Consider the following 21110-nt stretch of genomic DNA (forward strand, 5'->3'; position numbering starts at 1 on the left):
TTCATTATTATTTGCTAATAAAATTATTATAATTGTTACTGAGGGTTTGGTTGACTTCTGGCTCAACCTTAGTTCCCTGTGCATGTGGACCAGTGAGTTTTCCCTTTTCCAGTGGCCTCAGACTAAATCCCTAACTGTAAGTAGCTTGCCAAAGACATACATGTGCCCTTAGTATCAAGCAGGAAATTGTAGATTAGTCACCACCACCACTAACAACTAGCTAACATTTATATTATACTGTGTGCTAGGCATTGTGTAAGCACTCTACAATTATTATCTCGTTTGATCCTCACAAAAACCCTGGGAGGTAATAGCTATTACTATCCCCATTTTACAGATATGGAAACTGAGGCAGAGGTTAAGTGACTTACCTAAGGTCCCATGCTAAGTAAGTATATGAGGTCATATCTGAACTCAGGTCTTTCTGACTCCAGGCCTGGTGTTCTATCCACCATACCAATGAACTGCCTCATTACTACTAGGGGGAAAAAAACTCAAAGCATGTATCTATCTTTCTGTGCTAATTGAATTATGGGAGTAACCTTATATTCAGCTAGATGAAAAACAACACTATTATTTTATGGGTAGATGATAACATTATGTTTGAAAAGCACACCCAAGCTTTTATGATATTCTTTGGAATGTTTCCATGAGAGGATTTGTAGTCTCTTCCATATTTTGTATTTTTAAAAAATGTGAGATGATGAGTTTATATTATCTGCCTAAGATTACCAAAGAAAACAGTAATATTAATATATTATAATAATATTTAACAGATTTGATTTAATATATAATCATAATAAAATGCTGCTATTGAGATTAATACATTCTTAGTGTCCACCCCCATTGTTTCATTTCAGTTGTACAAGTTATTAAATGTATAATATAGTAGAGAAAGCCCTGGTCCAGGAGCCTTGGTTCTAGTTGTTTCTGTCTCTTTTTTTTTTTTTTTTGCCTTGTGGAGGGCAACTGGGCTTAAGTAACTTGGCCAAGGTTACATGGCTAGTTTTTTTTTGTGTTAGTGTCTGAGGCAGGAACCGAACTCAGGTCCTCCCAACTCCAGGGTCGACACTTTATTCACTGTGCCATCTAGCTGCCCCAAGTTGTTTCTCTTTTATAGAGTAATTGTTTAATCCTGAACAAGTCCTTTCACCTCTCTTGACCTTAATGATTGAACTATTTGAACCCCAGGGTGGCTAGGTGGCACAGTGAATAAAACACCGGCCCTGGAGTTAGAAGGACCTGAGTTCAAATCTGGTCTCAGACACTTAGCACTTACTAGCCCTGTGACCTTGGGCAAGCCACTTAACCCCAATTGCCCTGCCTTCCCTTCTTCAAAAGGGAAAAAAAGAAGAGTTATATGGACCCTAAGATTCCTTCCTACTCTTAACACTCTATCTGATTCTCTATGTTTATTCATTGACATAAACACTACCCAAAGAATGCAAGAATCTAGCTCATTCTCACTCTGAAGCCAGCTATCTGCTCAACTAGACTTCCTATTTTATTGTTAACAATTCATTATTATTTGTTAATAAAATTATTGTAATTATTGCTGAGGGTTTGGTTGACTCTTGGCTTGACCTCAGGTCCCTGTGCATGTGGTACCAATGAGTTTTCTTTTTTCCGATGGCCTGCAAGAATATTCATTTCTACTCAGTATAACATTTAAGCAACAAAATACCTGTTTCAGGTAGAGATTGACAAAGAGTTAGATTGGAACTAGTTTAATTATACATAGTGTCACCTTAATAGTAGCTGACTGACCCAAAAATACCTTGGAGGCAAGGTATGGTGGATGGAGTACTAGACTTGCCATGAAAAACTGGGTTCAAATCCTGATGCTGGTATTTGTTAGTTTGATCATGGGCAATTTGCCTAATGTCTTTCACCAGAATTGTGAATATCAAATAAGTTAATACAGAGTGTCACAAAAGTCTTGGTGCATGCTTAAGCTATGGATATACATATATATATATATATATATATATATACATATATATATAGGTACAGTGAAACATTAATGAATTATTATAATCTCATTTAATTTTCCCAACATTAAGTACCAACAGTATTATTTTTCCCATTTTATAGGTGAAAAAAACCAAGGTTTAGAAGGACTACATGACTTTTTCCAGTCTCACAGCTAATGAACTATGTCTTTCCTGACTTCTTCCATAATTAGCACAGTGCCTTTTCCTCTGTAGGTCAAGATTCAGAGTGATGGCACTGGTAGGCATCTGTTCATAGAAGCAATTCTTTTTACTAAGTGGTGAGATGACACCTAGGCCAAGTGAATGATAAAGCTTGGCCTTATATTACTCTCTCTTATTCACATTCCCCACTTGACACCAAGGGCACAAGCTACTTGCGATTAGGGATTTAGTCTGAGGCTAATTGAAAAAAGGAAAATTCACTGGCCAATATACACAGGGATCTTAGTCCAACAGTCAACCAACTATAGAATTGTAATAATTTTATCAATAAATGATAATAAATTGTTAACAAGAAACTAGGCATCTAATATAGCAAGGAGTATAACTATACAACAGGTTTGTTGATTCTGGCCAAGATCATTCTTGTGACCCTAAGAAATCAAATGTCTAGCATCTTAATTCCTTTAAATCAGAGCTGATTATCTATAAATCATGAAATCCAAACAGACAGCTAATAACAATTCCTCTATGAACTATAAGTTTTGTATCCAAGTGCAATATAATCGCCAAATACTTTTATTGATTGACAGCTGCCGTGTGATTTAAAATTTTTCACTGCTTGCTTATGTTGCTAATGAATGTTTTTCAAGGGTACAAATTTTCATTTATGAAGTGTTTCACTTATGTGAAATGATCATTTCTGCATTTTTAAAGAAATGACAGAGGATATCTTACACAATATAATAGAATTAGCTTTCTGATGTTTCATTGGCTGAGCACCAAAAGAAACCTTCCTTAAAACCCTTGGTTCTTAGTGATCTTTTTCTCTCCAAGTATTTGGTATTTACTTACCTGTTTATATGTAATTGTATAGTCCTGAAGAGCTAGGGCCAATTTTCTTTCAGTCTTTGTATCCCCACACCTCTGCAGACTCTTTACTTCCTAATCTACTCCTTCCAATTGTATTGTTTCATACACTTTCAGCAACCTCTTCTCTCTCTCTCTCTCTCTCTCTCTCTCTCTCTCTCTCTCCCACTCTTTTCCTTCTATCTGATTTTTCTTCTCTCCTTTGTTGGTCCATGTGTTATTTTTTTATCCTTAAGAAGTCCTGTAACCCTTCCTCCAATCCACAATCCCATTGGTCTTTGATTTCCCTTTTGAGCAACACCCATAGTCTAGTGTTTTCTTCACTTTAAAGACATCTAAGGCTTCGGTCCAAGAGATAAGAAAATTCTGAAGACTCTTTCTGCACCTAGCTTTTGGATGATAATTGCCTATTCTAGAGATCAGCATAAATTTAGGTGCCAGTGGTGGTGATTAATTCAAAGGCCAACCACAAACACTTTTTTTTATACTATAGAAACAATTCCCAAGTAACAGACTTCTACAGACAGCCAGACAAACCTGGGAAAATCTATTGCAGATATGCTCCAGAGAAATTTTCATTTTATTTCCACTGTTTTCAATTAACAAGTTATCACTAATTACCATAGTCATTAGCAGAGTATTTCATTTAACCTAGATTTGAATAGGCAATTAAGTTTTTGAATGTGCTGGGAAAATAAAAAATATTCATACTTCTAGGACATTATTCATGTAGAAATTCAATTAAAATGCCTAAACTTAAAGCTAAGGTCACTTCTGCAATAGTTATATCTTGAGTTTACTAACTTTTGAAGTCCATGTTAAGGGAACTCTGAGATTGCTCTGATCTTGTTCCATATTTTAAAAGCTTAGTAAATAAATAGTATGCTCTGCTACCACCATCACCCCCACCATCCCTACCCAAAATATTAAGCCCTAGTTGATCCCTCACTGAATTTTTTTTCTTGGCTCAAGCTATTCCACTGGTAGATAAATTGAATGGAAATACCCTGTATCTTTTATTTTTTAATAGGTGCCCAGTGTCAATTTTTACTTACCCTGGGCAAATCATTGAGGGAATCTTTCCCAAGATGATGTAGCAGGATGCTGGAACATTTTTGTGAGATGACCATTTCTTTTCTTTCACTCTCCACCCAAAATATCTGAGTTTCTGATTAGATGGGAAACAGTCTGGTTCTTCCCGTACTTTCTACAGCTTGTTGGGGAAGTGATGTACAAAATGACTCCCACTTAGAGAATGTCTAGGAAGTCTTGGCAGTTTGAACTTTCCAAGGACTTTTCACTTGAATAGACCTGGATACTTTATAACTCCAGACCTCAGAGGGTAATGGGATACCAATTCAAGGGACTGTTTGTTATGATATCTACATTTCTGAAGGACCCATGTAGCAGGCTGAGTAATTCACCTTGTGGTTACTAATACTGAGTCACCTAAGAGAATGGAGTGGTGTGTGGAGTGAATTTGGTTTGGGAGACATGACAAGTTACAAAGAGATAAATTCTCTGTTAGAGAAAGGCATTCTTTATAAGTGAATTTGGTTTGGGAAACATGACAAGTTACAAAGAGATAAATTCTCTGTTAGAGAAAGGCAATTCTTTATATATATTTATTTGATATTGATACATCAAATGGGTATTTTCAAGAAAATAGAATTTAATTAGATACAAAAATTCTTCAAACTATTTTTGTCCCCAAAATGTTTTGTCGCTATGCTAATCATTTCAATTTAATAACCAGTTACAGAGCACCTACTGTATGTGGGACACTGTTTTAGGTGTTGGGCATATAAGGAAGCAAAAATGGCCCCTGCCCTTACATTCTCTTGGAAGATTCTATATGTATATAAACAGGTAGATAAATACAAAATATTTTGAGAAGGAAAGATCTCTAACAACTAGGAAGATCATGAAAGGCTTTCCCTAGGAGGTGACATGTTTCAAGAGGCAGAGGTGAGGAGGGAGTGTATTCCAGGCATGGGGGCACCTGTGCAAAGCAGCAAAGATGGGAGATGCAATGTTAAGTTCAAAGAAGAGTAAATAAACTAATTTGGCTCTAAGAATGTATTAAAGGCCATGTATTTAGTGGTCAAGCATCTAGTGAAAACTGATTCTAAAATTTTTTCCCCTAAAAATTATCCCATGGCAACCATTACCATATAACTTCCACCAATCATCAGAGGCAAACATTGTAATCTATTTCTTTACTGGAGAAAGGGTTACCTGACTTACAAAGTTCACTATTACCTGTAGTTGTTCCCTCTTATATTTCCTAAAACAGAATTTTTAAAATCCTTTTTGATTTCAAAATCCATAAGAAAAAGATAAAACCTCAGTCACCTCAAGTTCCAGGCTTTTTCAGTGTAATGCCTTTCTCACTGCATCTGCTTTTTTTTTTTAACTTCCCCTGAATGGAACAGACAGATTTTTGACTCTATGGAAGAGGGAGAAAATATGTAAGAGAAAGAGACAGAATAGAGCAGAAGAAGGTACCAAGATCAGGAAGATGAGAAGGTGGAGTGACAGCAATAGGAGCCAGAGTATTCCTAGAGCCAAAGATTAGCAACTCTCACCCTATTCTAGCCACAATGAGCTAGCTGTGGCTTGAAGAAGTTGAAGGTCCCTGAATGACAGCAACAAGAAAGTTCAAACCAAGATGAGCATGGACCATGGGAGCCAATGTCTTTTTCCAAGTCCAACAGATCTAGTCAATGTCCTTGTGCCAAAGGATGAGTCTAAGTCCCAAGTCTCAGTTTCCTTAGACTTCATCTACAAACTGGATGCATCCTTCGCAAAATATATTGTGTTGTCTACACTTCTTTGCCTGCTGGCAAGAGGCATGTCTGGGAAACAGAAAACAAATTCCAACTGTGCATTTTCTAGAACTTCTGAGTTTGGACTGACTTAAAGACTGAACTGTCAGGGGGGTTCCTGGATCTGGGAAAGGCTTAGGAGAGGAAAGGGAAGATTAGAAAGGATGTACAGCTGAGTGAAATGTTTCATTATGTATTGCTTAGTGTTTTGTTGATGCTATTACAAGAGTAAAAAAATTATACCAGAGCTAAGCCCATTTTGTCAAATTCCTGTGGAGGAGTGCATTGTACCATGTCAGTTAACTAGGACTAAGGAACATGGCAAGTTCTGAGGAAGAAGCAGGGTTTGCCAGAAGTGGGGCTGATAGTCAATTCTGATTGGGTAGTCCACAATAATCCATACCCCCTATATAGCAAGTTGGTGCCACCCTGCTAGAGAGGAGTAGAATGAATGTGAATAACTGATACAGTTAGTGTGGGACTTACCGGGGACAGAGCTTTTTTTTTTTTTACCAACCAGGATAGGGATCAGGTGGCTAGCAATTCCATCTGGTGATCCAATCTGCATGATGCCGAGCACCAGGGTGGAAACTGAAAAATTCTGTCAAGTATCCAGGAGTTGGGTTTCAAGGATGATGGAAAATGTGCAGGTGGTTGATTGAATTTTTCTCTCTTCATTTGAATGTTTGGCAATAGCTAAATGGCATAGTGGATAGAGCACTCAAGTGCAAATCCAGCCTCAGACACTTACTGTGTGACCCAGGGCAAGTGTCTTAACCCCTGCCTCAGTTTCCTCAAATGTAAAATAGAGACCATAATAGCACCTACCTCCTAGGGTTGTTGCAAGGATCAAATGAGGTAAGAATTGTCAAGCACTTAGCACAGTGCCTGGCACATAGTAAGCAATATATAAATGATAGTTATTATTTTGTTATAATTAACCTGGATTCCAAACTCTGTCAGAGGTACGCTGATGGTGACACTATAGGATAGAGTTCTGACAGGAAGGAGAGGAAATGTTGCTATTAGCTTTGTTATGTGTCTTAAAAAACAGATTATTTTTGCATCATTGCTGTAAAGAGACTGATTTTCAGACAACTGTAAAAGTTAGAGAGATTTAAAAAGAACTGGGCATGTGTAGCATGTAAACTCCAGGCAGCAGAGGTACCTTTAGAGTTATGTTTGACATAAGATTCTAAGATCTAAGAAAACTCTCTTTTATTACTGCTTTCTCTCCTATATCCTCCAAACTGGAAATCTTTTAGGCAGGATTAAGGGAGCATAGCATCCAGGATGAGTAAGATATTAGTCCTGCTCTCTTTTGCTGGACCTATGACAGGATCTTTCAGCTGCTTCCCTGTGGGCTTTCCCAGTAACAAGAGACAGGAAGAGAGAAAAAAAGGAAAGATAGTGCCCACAAAGCCAGGTCTCTGCTAAGTGGCTCCTCTCTAGCTCAGAGCAGATGCAGGGTATCAAGTAGGTCCTGAAGTGATGGGGGCCCAGACATACTTCTGGAGCACCAGAAGAAAAGGGAAGAGAGGTGGTCATGCCTCCAGACTCTCCCTCCTTCTGTATCTGGAAGACAAGCAGTACTAGCATCAAGCTGGGCCCAGTCCTGAATACAGACCTACAGCTGCTTTTGTCTCCTCTAAGCAGGGGAGAGAGAAGCAAAAATTGGAAAAGCATCATCAGGGTTCTTACTCCCTTGGAAGGCTGCAAGTGAGAGCAGTCCTAGGTGAGCTATACACATTCCCAGGGCTATTCAAGATTGTGTGTGTGTGTGTGTGTGTGTGTGATTCACTGGGGAATGGCAGGAGTAGAAGAGTCTTCTTTCCCCTCCAAGGATCTTTAATTTCAAGAGAATGGGAATTCTGCGCATAGTCGTTTGTAATTTTAATTCAGCACTAGGTCTCAGGGAGCTGCTTGTACCTTAGAGAGGTTAAGTAACTCACCCATGGTCACACAGTGTATCAGAGGTAAAATTTGAACCCATCCCTTCCTATTTCTGCTCTCTCTACTATATATAGAGCACTCTTATTGCCAACTGTCAAACTCTTATGGGTTTACAAGATCAGCTTTCAAGGAAACTTTGGGGCACATTCTTGTTTACAGATTATAAAGATCTTAACCGCTAAGAGTTCCCCGAATAGTCTTGGTAACCCTAGGTTTGGCAGCCATGTTAGCCAGATATAGACAATGTTCCAGATTCTCAGAATTGGAAAGGATCTCAGGCCACGTGTAGGAAGTCACATTCATCTCCCACCCGGTTTCACTTTTCTGGACTTTTCCATCATTCTCCAGGAACTTCTTCATCCTGCAAGATCACTTCAGCCCTGAACCTCATTTCTCATTGGTACCTTTTCCCCTTGGGGTTCTCCCTCTGATTGGAGGTCAGAGGGGAGAGCTCCTCTCAGAGCCTCCATTTAAAGAGGAGACCCCAGGCAGCCTTCTCTTCATTTTCCACCCAGCTGAATTCCTTAGCATAATGCCTGTGCTATTATTAAGCACATTGTAGGTGCTCAGTAAGTATTTATTTACTGACTAACCTGTCTTGAACAAGAATCCACACTACAGTATCCCCTCTATATGATCATCAGGCCTTGCTGTTCCTGTAGTGAAAGGAAATCCCAAGACCTCCTCAGGCAACCTGTCCAATTTTTGAATAGCACTGATTATTGGGATCCTTTTCTTTATATTGAACCTAAATCTTCCTATCTGCAACTTTCATTTTACTTCTTGTTCTATTCTTTGGGGCCAAGCAGAATGAATTTAATCCCTTGTCCTCAAGTCTGCCATTTCAAATATTGAAGGTAACTGTCATGTCCCTACTTGGGTGCTTTCCTCTGGATCAGTGGTGTCAAATTGGAATAGAAAGTGGAGAGAGGAACACAAAATCACATATAAGAATCTGTACAGACTGCATATTGACTTAGAAAACCACATGTGTTTGTATCTCTTTTTAAAAAAATTAATACCTGGACACATTAAAATCAGATAGCAGCTAGTCTGTTGCTAGCTGATACTGGGGAGTGTGGTAGGTTGCATGTGTCCTGAGGGCTGAATGTTTAACATCTCTGCTAAATGTCACCAGTTACTTCAATCAGCCCTCAGTTTTCAAAAGAGATGCCACTGGAGCACAAATTCAGAGTTCAGTTTAAGATGGAGAGCCTTTGAGTATGGACCCAGCAATGATCTGTGACAGCTCTCTGCGAACCAGCCTAACCAAGTACAGAAATGTTCACCTCTAGCTTGACTGAACAGTGATGGATCTTTCTGCTAATGCAAACCATGGAGACTGTCTATATTATCCTTATAAACTTAGAGACTTGCCTAGAGCACCCAGAAGTTCAATGACTTGCCCAGGGCCACACAGCCAGTATGTGCCACAGGCAAGACTTGGACCACAGTTCTTCTGGGTACCAAGACTGCAGACGAAAGGATGTCGTCAGAAAGATGCACGATTGGGAAAGGTGAGCTGACCACATACTGAGACAGAAGGATAATAAATGGACAATCCACGGTCTCCATTGGTGTGCGAGTGATGTCAGGAGACCTTGAAGAAAGCCTCAAGAACAATGGATGGACCCTTCTCTGCTGCGGCAGATTTACCAGTGGTCATAGAATGTAGCAGCATAGGATGGACAAGTGCGGCTCAAGTGTGATCTGCATCTTTGGAGGGGATTCAGACACCCAGCAGATTCTCAGATGCATTGAGCAAGAAGAGCATTCTCAGGGCTGACCAGGCAGATCACCTGCAATAACGGCCTCTCGGCCTTAGTGCCTTCCCTTTTAGATTACCCCCAATTTACCTTTAGATACCTGCTGTGTACATAGCTATCTGCATGTTGTCTTGCCTATTAGAATGTGAGCTCTTTGAGGACAGGGGCTGGTTTTTGCCTTATTCTGTATTCGCAGGCTTTTGCACAGTGCCTGCCACACGGTAAGCACCTAATAAATGCTTGTTGACTGATTAAAAAAGAAGTGAGCTAATGATTGAATCTCTGGGATTCTCAGTTTTGGATAAATCAGGACAGCAGAGTATTTACATTTTCAAGTGTGAAGGGGAAAGATGACTACTATTTTTTTTCTCACATTAGAAATTTATTACATTTTCAGAAATATTTGCAAGCTAAAAAATTCTAAGTTTCTAAAAAACTAAAACTAAAAACTCTAGGTCCTATTTCTCATACCCTTTTCAGTAGGCATGTATGTTAGAAGGTGCTTTTTTTGTGCCTTACTGATGACTTTTGCAGTAACTGTTTTATATGGGATATGAAAATACAGCCCACGTCAATCTTCCAAAAGACTCAAAAATCATTAACAGCAGTCATGGCCCTGCCAGGGTTTTGCTCCTTGGCCACCTCTCTTCCTTCCCCATTCAGAGAACCAGTTGTTTTTTAGTGAAAGGCCCTGAATAACAGTAGAGAAATTCTGCAGAACCTTTTTTTAATATTCTAACTGCCACCGCAGATGCCTCTGGAGTCCTGACACCAGTGCCAGCTTCCCTAGCCCGTGTCATCAATCAGCACAGCTAATAGACTTCGAGTTGCACCTCCAGTGGCCTCTTTGGGCCAGAAAGGGGAAGTCGAGTCCTTTATTTTATCCCATTTAATTAAAGAACAGCTGAAAATCCTGTCCCGCATTTTCAGCACGTGGTTCCAATTACAGCTGAGGAGCAGGACCCTGGAGTTTGATAAAAGCGTTGACTCTCATTTTCCCCAGCAGCCTTGAGGTGTTGTTTTTCTTCAGGGCCTGTACAATGTACTCTTTCATTTTACAAGGTGAGTGAAATGTAGTTTTAAATATCGGTGGGCTTTTTTCCCCTTAATGTTAACAAAAACCCAAGAGTGGGAGCTTAAAAAAGAAAAGAGAAAGGCAAAAGAGAAGAGCAAAATGTTGTTTGAATTGGTCTCTGCAGACAGCATGAGGAGGGGAGAGATGATTCTCTGGAAATGGCAGGAAGTCTTATTTCTAAGGTGTTTGTGTAGTATAAAGCACCCTCATCCCCAGTGAGCCCAGTGCCCAGACGGGCCCTTCCACAAGAAATCCACAACCTGAGGCAATCGGATTTGCTGAACTGTATATTTACTGAATGTGGTCACTCATGCAGGCCAAAGAAACCCTCAGCAGGGAGACACATTTCAGGCCCCTTTCCAATGGTCACCCCGTATGGGGATACTGCTTTCAGCAGAAAATTGTCTAGGTCATTTCTGGCTGCTGGGCTTTTTGAAGCAAGGAGGAGTAGCTTATTTCATAGAATCATAAAGATTAAAGACAGAGCAGATGAATGTAGGTCACTGCATCCCTTGGCCGAGGAAAGGAGGTGGGGGCAGGGGGATGAGATAGAAGAACTTGAATCTTTTATGACTGTTCCACATCGTGTGTGTTCTCAGATGTGCCCGTGAGCAATGACACTGTTATCCATTTCAGCTTCATAGGAAAGAATGGTTTCTCTAGTCCCTGAACTCTACAATTGCTCTCTCTGCTTTTGTGGGTCAAGGGCATGATTGCTTGAAGCAAAACTTGGTTGTGTGTTTGAAGCTTTTCTTTTTGTTTCTTTTCATTGGAGCACAGACAGCGAAAGATGACAGAGATTTAGAGCGATTAGGGACCTCTTAGGTCAGCTAGCCCGTCCTTCGCCTTTTATTGAGCAGGAAAATAAAACCCAGAGGAGTTATTAGGGTGTAAACTCCTTGAGGACAGGGACTGGGTCTCATTTGGTTTTGTAAAACCCAGCTCCTACCTGCAGTGCCTGGAACAGAGGTGTTTAATCAGTGCTTCTTGATTGGTCAAAGATGCACATTTAGTAAACGGCAGAACCAGGATCTGGACTTGGGTCCTCTGCCTGCATTCTCTCCACTCTCCCAGGACATTTTCCGGAGATCTTTCTCAGATCTCACGACTCTGTTCCAAGACAACAGCTCATGGAGGGGATTTCAGGGAAGTGCCCAGAAAGGAGGAGGAGGAACTTTCAGGGTTTGTCAAACCATCTGCAGACAGCTGCCTTTTCAATGTTTGCACCATGTTAATTGTACTAGTTCATTCACTATGGAGCCTTATCAGTTCTCAGAGATTAAGGAGTCTACTTGTGGTTAAATTTATAGCTTTATCTGTATAGCACTTAATGTGGTAATTAGGAAAATAATTGGCATATTGTATGATGATAATGAGTGAATTAAAATGAACAACTTTTCCTAAGTATTATTGTGTGTACATGGTGTGATTTGGAGATATGAAGAATATTACAAAGGTAACACTTTTCATTTTGCCCCATAATCCACAAAATAAAGAAAACACAGATTAAGAACCTCTAGTACACAACTGTGAATAAAATGTTGACATTCACCCAAGTCACTAGGAACATGCTCAGTATTATCTTGCAGTCAAGGATAATATGTTGGAGCCATCTCAGAGAAAGCCGAGTATTAGATTTTTATTGTGAGCATTCACACCTTAGAAGTTAACATACACTATTAATCAAGGTTTGATTATTGTCCTATTGATTGTCTAGACTTAAGAAAGTGATCGAGAAAATGTTAATAATGCAGATTCAGTTTAAAAGCGTATCATATGTACATTTCCTTTTCCAGGGACCTGGTTGTTAAACATTTACCAGCATGCCCCTGCTTATGACTGAAGGGCAATTTAATGATAGCATAGACCAAAAGAGAGATAGATTACTTAAAGTTATATGTATATACTCTTATATATTAGAGCCTTTCTAATTATGTTCAAAGCACATGGCTTAGGGAATGGCTGTTGGCCTATGGGGTAAACTGAAATTTGTATAATTTTCTTTTTTTTTTAATTTTGTAAAGCAGTTGGGGTTAAGTAACTTGCTCAAGGTTACACGGCCAGTTATTTTGTGTGGGGTTAAGTATCTGAGACCAGAACCGATCCTGGGTCCTCCCGACTCTGGGGCGGGTGATCTTACTGAGCCACCTAGCCACCCCCAAAGTTTCTATAATTTTCTAGAGGAGAGAAGCAGCAGAAATGGTCTAGAAAAGACTAGAAGTTCTGCCAAGTGACCCGGCATACTTAGAATTAACCAAATCTTCTTGGCCCTAGCATACTGGGCCCTGGTCATCTCCACACATTCAGTTAGAACTCTTGGATTAAATCCATTTGGCTCTTACTCTACTTGATATTGAAGAGTAGAAAAAGGGCATTGAGATTAGAATCTGGAGACTTGGCCCTAAATACTGATTCCTGTATGTGTCCTCTGATTAGTATCAATAATGAATCCTGTGAAGTGCTTACATTATTTTCATTCATCCTGTGTTTTCCCATTGACTGGAAGCAATGACTGTATTTTATATAAATATAACTTCTATTAGGGTGAATTTGAATATATCCATCCACTTTGCAGGATTTTTTGCACTCATCAAGACTTATTTGCACTTGTTTGCTATGGTACCTTGAACAAGTCACTGACTTTTCTGAGCTTGAGTTACCTCCTTGTAAAATGGGGATAATAATATATATATATATATTGCTACCTTACAGGGTTGTTGTAGGGAAAGGTATTGGCCTTAAAATGCTATATAAATGTGAGTTACTACTTGGTTCAACAAAAAAGATCCCATTGGGTGAAACAACATCACAGAGGGCCCTTAATTCTACAAAACAGCACTTAAACATACTCAGTAATTAAGAGAAACCAAAACTGATAATCTGAGGAGTTAATACCACTGGGTTACAAATATTGGTGTTGCAGTGAAGGAGTCAGGTAGATTCATCTTCCTGAGTTCAAATCTGGCCTCAGACACTAGCTGTGGGACCTTGGGCAAATCACTTCATCCTGTTTGCCTCAGTTGCCTCATCTGTAAAATGAGCTGGAGATGGAAATGGCAAACCACTGCAGTATCTTTGCCAAACCCCAGATGGGGTCATGAAGAGTTGGACATGACTGAAAAGTGACTGAATATGCATATAATATATTAGTCTGGATGATATTTAAATGAGTCATCTATGACTCTGATCAACGGAATGATATTTCAAAATATCATTATGGGATTTACAACCTTATTGGTCTAGGGAATTATGGATAAGAAAACTATTGACCTAAGTAGTTTTCTGTCTTCTACTAATACAGACCAGTAACTGCTTTTCAACCTGTAGTCTCAGTGTATTTTCTGGGGAACCGAGAAGTTAAATGATTTGTCCAGGGACACAGCCAGTATGCTCAAATGTAGACCTGGAACTGCTCAGGTCATCCTAGCTCCAGGGCCAGTTGGCCTTTGTATGTGCCACCCCTCTATGATTGTCATGTATTAATGATTGTGTGTACATGTGTTTTCGTACACATAGACATTATACATATACATACACATACACACAGAGGCACTGTTGCCTACTGGAATGAGAGTTGGTCTTGGAGACAGGGTGAACTGGGTTCAAATCCTCCCTCTGACACATACTTGCTGTGTGACCCCAGACAAGTACCTTAACCCCTTAGGATGCTAGGCAATTTTCTAAGGCTTTAAATTACAGAGAAAGTCCTTAGCTGCATTAGTAGAGGGAGTTTCCTCATCTGGAAATTCCCTATACCCCTCAAAGCACAGGTCTAGTTCTTATCCTCTGTAACAGCAAACATTTATATTGTGCTTTAAGATTTGCAAAGCAATTTAAAATAGTTCATTTTATCATTGCAAAAACCCTGTGAGGTACATGCTGTTATTATCACCATTTTACAGTTGAGGAAACTGAGGCAGAGCTTAAGTGACTTGCCTAAAGTCACACAGCTAGTAAATATTGGAGGCTAGGTTTGAGCTCAGGTCTTCCTGACTCCAGGCCCTATCTGGATAGAGATCTGTATTTGACTCCAGTACTCTATTCACTCATAAATGCCTAGGCAACTATCCTCTATCCCAGGATATAAAAGTTTCAAGGCAATCCTGCATGTCTGGCTGCCATGAAGAAGAGGCAGGTTAGAGAAGTAGCCCTGGTGAGAAGGAAGGAAAGACACTAACCTTCCTCACTCTCTTTGCCCTCTTCACATTGCCCCTCTGTCTCTTGTCTTCCTCTGGATCTTTCCTGGTTTTTCACTCTACTCTGTGTCTCTAGTGTAAGAAATTGTTTTTGCTGTTATTCAGACATGTCAGTTGTGTCTGACTCTTTGTGACCCTTTTCTGGGCAAAGATACTGGAATGATTTTCCATTTCCTTCTCCAACTCATTTTACAGATGAGGAAACTGAGGCAAACAGGGCTAAGTGAATCACCCAGGGTCACACAACTAGGATGTGTCTGAGGCCAGATTCGATCTCAGGAAGATGTCTTCTTGACTCCAGGTGTGGTGTTCTATCCATTGTGCCACCTAGCTGTTCTAGTGTAAGAGATACCATGTGCTTATTTCTCTGTTAGAACAGTATAGCTGAATGAATGACTGCTGAAGATAGTGGATCTTCTGTTTCATGCACATATCCTTTCTCAAGAACAATTCATAAGGTTGGTCTAATAACCTGTCCATCAGACTTGCTCAGTATTATTTGTAATCAATTGAGTATTCCTGGGTAAGGTACTTCACCTCTATATTTCTTGGGCTTTCTGTATGAAAAATAACCAAAAAGAGTCTTTGAATGGACATAAAATTGTTCTCTTTCCACATATTTTATATGTGATGAAAAAGGTATTCATGGGTATAGTTAGAGGCATAGGTATGGGACACTTAGAGCCAGGAGAACAGGGTTCATCTCCTGATTTATGTGACCATGACTGCAAATCCATTTAAATGAATTTAAAATCCATTTATCTTCACTTCCAACTTCAAAAGTTTGTTGGCAAGGGTAACATCCCTAATCTGCTGGGTACCATGCAGATGTGAAGAATTACCATTCTCCTCAATGGTAGTATAAGTGTAGTGGACAGTGGTCTAGCTTGGGAGTCAAGGAAAGTTGAGTTTGAGTTCTTATTCTGACAGAGATGAGCTTTGTGAAGATTAAGTCACTCAGCTTCTCAATGTCCCCAGGAAACTAATACTATATCTAAGTTACAGGAGAGTTGATGGTATTCATCAATGCAAAGAATTTCTACATTGCAAATTTACCACACCAATGAAAGAACAGGTCCAAACTTTCTCCCCTTCTGATATTGTTGTCATTTTTAGCCAATTGTAAAATGTGTAATACTTCTCAAAAGAGCATTGTAGAATTTTATGGATACAAGGACTCTTTTCCACAAAATCTCATCCCTGTGTCTCATTATGACATGGAAATATCTCCAGATACTTCAAAGACTAGGCCAGTGGATTACAAAGCCTGATAAGTCTATATAGGCTCAGCTATAGGCTCAACAATAGATTGTTTGCTGTCCAAGGAAAACCTTGATAGATACAAAGAAAATCAACACTATTAGGCTGCCCCGTTGGTGATTCTTTGGCCATAGTGCAATGGTAATGGTAATGGTTATTTGAAGACCTTCCCTGCTTTGAAAATATACTCTGTCCCCTAATAGGCTGAATATAATCACATGGAGCCTGTGGCAGGAGGAATTTGCTGAAGGGTGGAGCAGAGCCCACAGGAAGCTGGGAGTCAGAGCAGCTAGACACAGTTGGAAGGAGAGGATACATCTGAGGGAGACAGACTTGTGAGTAAAAGTTGGTGTATATAACCTGCTGTGATAGCTAGACTTGTGTTGATTTGTGGGAAGGCTAACGTATGGTGTGGCTCTCTGCTACCTTGTGGTACATTAACTTTTATGTTGCTATGATGAATTTTGTTTCCTGGTGTTGGGACTTGGTTTTCTGGTGTCCAAATAAATGTTTTACTTCTATCTTATATATGGAGAGTCTGTTATATTTTGCAATCAAGCACTATGCAGGCATACATTGGTGCTATGGATATTGCATTGACACTATATACATGGAAACCCATAAAACAAAGAAGAATGCAACATGGGCTTAGGTTGGGAAAGTGATTAAAAATGAGTCAAACTTATATGAACTAATGTGGTATAAAGTAAGTAGAGCCATAGCAATTTATATAGTAACAGCAACATTTTCAGATCAAATAATTCTAAAAGACTTAAGAACTATCATCAACGCAATGACCAACCACAATTCCAAAGAATTTATGATGAAGCATGTTATCTACCTCCAGAGAGAGAAGTGATAGACTCAGAATGAAATTTAGGAGCAGTGAGGGTGAGGGGTAGGAGAGGGGTGAGGGAGTGGGACGTGGCTAATGTGGGGATTTATTTTGTCTAACTATACATATTTGTAATGAGCTTTGTTTTTCCTATCTTCTCAATGTGTGGAGGAGAGGGAGAAAGAATTTGAAACTGAAAAAATGAATTAAAAAAAAAAGTTGATCAGAGGTTATATAGAGTCACATTTTTTTTTACACTACCTCCAAACATTAACTTAGATAGTGGCAGTCTAGATATGAAATCCTTGTCTATTGACTAATAAGTTGACCTATAACCAGAGGAGAGCTCAGGAGCAGTTTGGTACCAAGAGAGTAAAGGACACATGAAGCCAGTTGTATTTATCAGCAGAGTCATGAATGACAGTGACACCTGTTATCCTATCCACAAGCTAAAGTTCCTGGTTTTGAAATGGGAAATGACTGAAAATTTAAAAAAAACAAAAACACAAAGAAACAATATATATACAGGATATGTATATAGGATGAAGTTACAAGTGTGAACCAATTGACTTATAGTCTAATAAATGCTGAGTAAGGTGCTCTCTGCAAGAGATGGGTGGTGGTACTGTCCAACTATGATTTCCACAAAAATTAGTGGCCGAGGGGGACAAATATAGACATTTGCACTCTGTCCTGAAGGCCTCATGATACCGAAGCTGTGGTGATCACTTCACTCTCCCAGATGCCAAGAGAACAAAGCAAGAAAGCCAGAGCTAACTCAGCCCCTTCTGAAGATGCTGACAATTACAGCTACTATTCAGTGGAAAAAGGCTCCTCCCAAACACCTGATAGGCCAGCCAGACCATCATGAGGCTCCTAGAAGCAGCTCCCCAGTGTCTTCCAGATGAAGATGCCATTGTAGCAAACTGGTGAAAACTTCATTACAAACCCATTACAAACAACCAAAAAACAAATAAAAAAATAAAAACAACATCCTGAAGTTAATTTTGCCTTTGACATCAACATATGCTGTAGAAGATCAAAAGGTAGAGCAAATGAACAAAAAATAAAAGAAAACCTCTAAATGAAACCAACATGTACTTAATGATTTAAAAGTAGGCATAAAGGAGGATGGTAAAAGGTTTGTTGCAAGAGTATGGTTCAGAAAAAAAAAGAAAAACATTTTAACTTATTTATATATTTTTAGTTTTATCTTTCCAAGGGATCTTGAATAACTCTGATGGGAGAAACCTTACTGTAAAAGAGCCTGTAAGTCAGTGTTTGGTCGTGCTAAGTCAATTTTTTTTTTAATAATCAACAACCAATGAACACAATGGGATCTTATGTATCTTTCAGTTGATCACAAAATGGTAAGGACAAGGTGCCTTGCTGAATATCACTTGCTGGGGCAGTTAGGTGGTGCAGGGGGGAGAGCACTGGCCCTGGAATCCAGAAGCCCAGAGCTCCAAATCCAGCATCAGCCACTTACTAGCTTTGTGACTCTGGGCAAGTCACTTAAGCCTGATTGCCTTGGCGGAGGGGATTTGGGGGGGGGGGGGGAGCAGTGAGTATCACTTACTAAAACCTACTTGTTTTTTACTCGTATCTTCATCCAGAGACTGCCTTCCTTTGGGGGTATAGATGACTATTATAAAAATTTTTCATAGATGGGAGAGTAGATTCACCATGGTTATGTATGGCTCAGTAACAATTGATGGCACTCAGTCACCTTTTCTAGATATTAATAAAGTCTGAGATATTTTTTTTCTATGACTTTTACATGTTTCTATCCTTCAGATAACCTTATATATCAGTGTGCTCAATGTACTCACACTCATCTCTCCTTCTAGCAGAGATCTCATCTATTTATAATTTTTTCAATTCAATTGCTTTTCCTGTCTTTATTCTCCTTAGAGTAATTTCTACTTCTTCAATAAGCATAAGCATTTTGAGAACCATGATATTAGCTTTCAGGTATGATACAGTTCTGCTGTCCCAGACAGAGAAAACAGTATGTTGAAAATATTTTTTTTGGCAAATCTTTTCCATTTTTCTTTCATTTGTAGTCCTTTTATTTTGTCCTTTAATGCCCTTGGGGTGACTTAGCTTAAATTTTAAATTGCCAAAATTTTAAAAATTTTCTACCCTCTCTTTGCTTGCTTCTCTTTGCTTTATGAGACAATACTGCCCATAATAATCCCATCATCCTTCTTCAGAAGATTTATATGTTAATGCTGTGTTACCTTTGGTGGACGTCTTTCTTTCTCTCTTATTTTTCAAGCAAGTCAGATGTTTGCTGATTAAGATGCCTTCTGACTCCTTTGGTCTCCTTATTGTAACAATTAATTTGCATTGGCTAAATTTCTAGACAAAATTATTATAATCAGTGTCAATATAATTTCTGTAGTTCATTTCTGATTTTCAATTACTTGTTTAAATAGTTCAGGTTAAGAGTTTCAATTGTATACTATGTATTTTTCTCATTCTTTCTTCATGTTTTTCCCTAATTCTGACTTTAATTGCCATAAGATGATCTTACTGTAAGGGTAACAAATTAAGCCATTATCATTCATTTGCATTATGAAGGGAATTTAGTTTATCATAGAAAACTGACTCGGGGTAAGTCCCACATCAGTACATGTATTTTCTTGTCTGTGAAAATGTAATTGATTTCATTCTTCGTGATGTTATTTAGTTTTCACTAGAGAACTATCATTTCCAGAGAGATATGGAGATGTATGGCTTCTGTGTAATCCATAAATCTTTGTTCTCTCTCCAGCTGTCTTCCTGTACCATGCCTTCTCATATGCTGTTCTTCATCTTCCCACATTTGTATTGAAGTTACCATGTACTCAAGTAAATGTAGATTGAATTTTGAAGTGTCTTCTAACACTCTTCATAGAATTCCTCTATCATTTCATCCTTACTTGGTTTACACATTTCATAGTGATCTTTTTACAAATACTTTTCTCCAATGCTGTGATATGAGATGCCCAAATATCCCTGAAATAATGTTTCTTGTTTCCTCTGAGTATATAACAAAACCTGTTCCTCCAATTGACTTCTTTACCCCACCAAGAAGTAACCATGAGCCATTTTTCCATTTAGGTGAAGGTTTCTTGTTTCTTCTGGTTTCATTTATGGTGAGACTGTCAAAATGGATGTGATTTAGGTCCTCTGGGTCATCAATCAAAGACCTCATATTTAGAGTGCCAACAGCCAAGTTAAAATTTATAGGTGTACTAATGGCTATATTATTCTTAGTATCCTCTGCCCCTTCCCTCCCTCTCTCCCCTTTTTTCTGCTATTCTGCCACTATCACTGCAGAAGCAAAAGGAGGCCACACAAGACTAAGGTCTATTAAGATTTTTTTTCTATGTTTGTAGGTTACCATGAACAAAAAAGGAATATCATCACCTGGCACCTGGTGGTCAATCTACTACTGATGCAAAGTATATGGTACCACAGAGGCAGTGTGATTAGTTACTGATGTGGGAGTTATTTGTCAATCAGCTGTCCGTTTTCCACCAGACCATGAACTTATAAGCTAAGATCAACATTTGCATCCAATCAGGCAAAAAGATATAAAGGAGAAAAGGATATTGCATGTAACTGAGGCAGCTCCAACCTGAATTATTTATGTAAGCTATAGATATGGAAGAGTGACATTCTGATGTTTTTGGACGGAGGACTGGCCTTATACTGAGGCCAACCTGGGCTCAAATCCAGCCTCTGATGGATCACTGGCTGTGTGATCCCAGGCCAGTCACTTATCTTCTCAATGTTGTTGATCTTCTAAGTATAGGGAGTGTTTTCATCAGGAGCTTCCAATTATGCTTCAGTTCCACACCCCACTCCCAATTTTTATGTGTGTAAAGAAAAAATATATGTAAAAATACAGATATTAAGGGGATAAAAGGGGGGATGATAGAAGGGAGGGCAGATTGAGGGAGAGTGTAGTTAGAAGCAAACACTTTTGAAAAGGAACAGGATCAGAGTAGAAAATAGAATAAGTGGGGGGTAGGATAGGGTGGAGGGAAATACAGTTAGTCTTTCACAATATGACTACTATGGAAACGTTTTGCATAACTACACATGTACAACCTATATTGAATTGCTTATCTTCTCAGTGGGGGTGGATGAGGAAGGAAGAAGGGAAAGAATATGGAAATCA

The 21110-nt window shown here is 39.1% G+C and overlaps 1 protein-coding gene across 2 annotated transcripts in view; it reads left to right on the forward strand.

Annotated features, from left to right (window-relative positions):
- Window positions 1–20347, forward strand: part of XRCC4 (X-ray repair cross complementing 4) — a 413125-nt gene extending 392778 nt beyond the window's left edge. Inside the window, exon 8 of one of the 2 annotated variants that reach the window (XM_069085051.1) lies at window positions 16305–16455. In XM_069085051.1, coding sequence (XP_068941152.1) covers window positions 16305–16440 — 136 coding nt within the window. In that variant the 3' untranslated portion in view covers window positions 16441–16455. Of the gene's footprint in view, window positions 1–16304; window positions 16456–20322 lie in introns of those variants that run through there. The other variant, XM_069085054.1, reaches the window with a different exon arrangement.
- The last annotated feature ends 763 nt before the right edge of the window (window positions 20348–21110 follow it).

The sequence above is a fragment of the Petaurus breviceps genome, unplaced genomic scaffold, assembly GCF_028583685.1.
Source record: "Petaurus breviceps papuanus isolate PSGF00001 unplaced genomic scaffold, PetGlider_PUasm1.0 175, whole genome shotgun sequence".
NCBI classification, from domain to species: domain Eukaryota; kingdom Metazoa; phylum Chordata; class Mammalia; order Diprotodontia; family Petauridae; genus Petaurus; species Petaurus breviceps.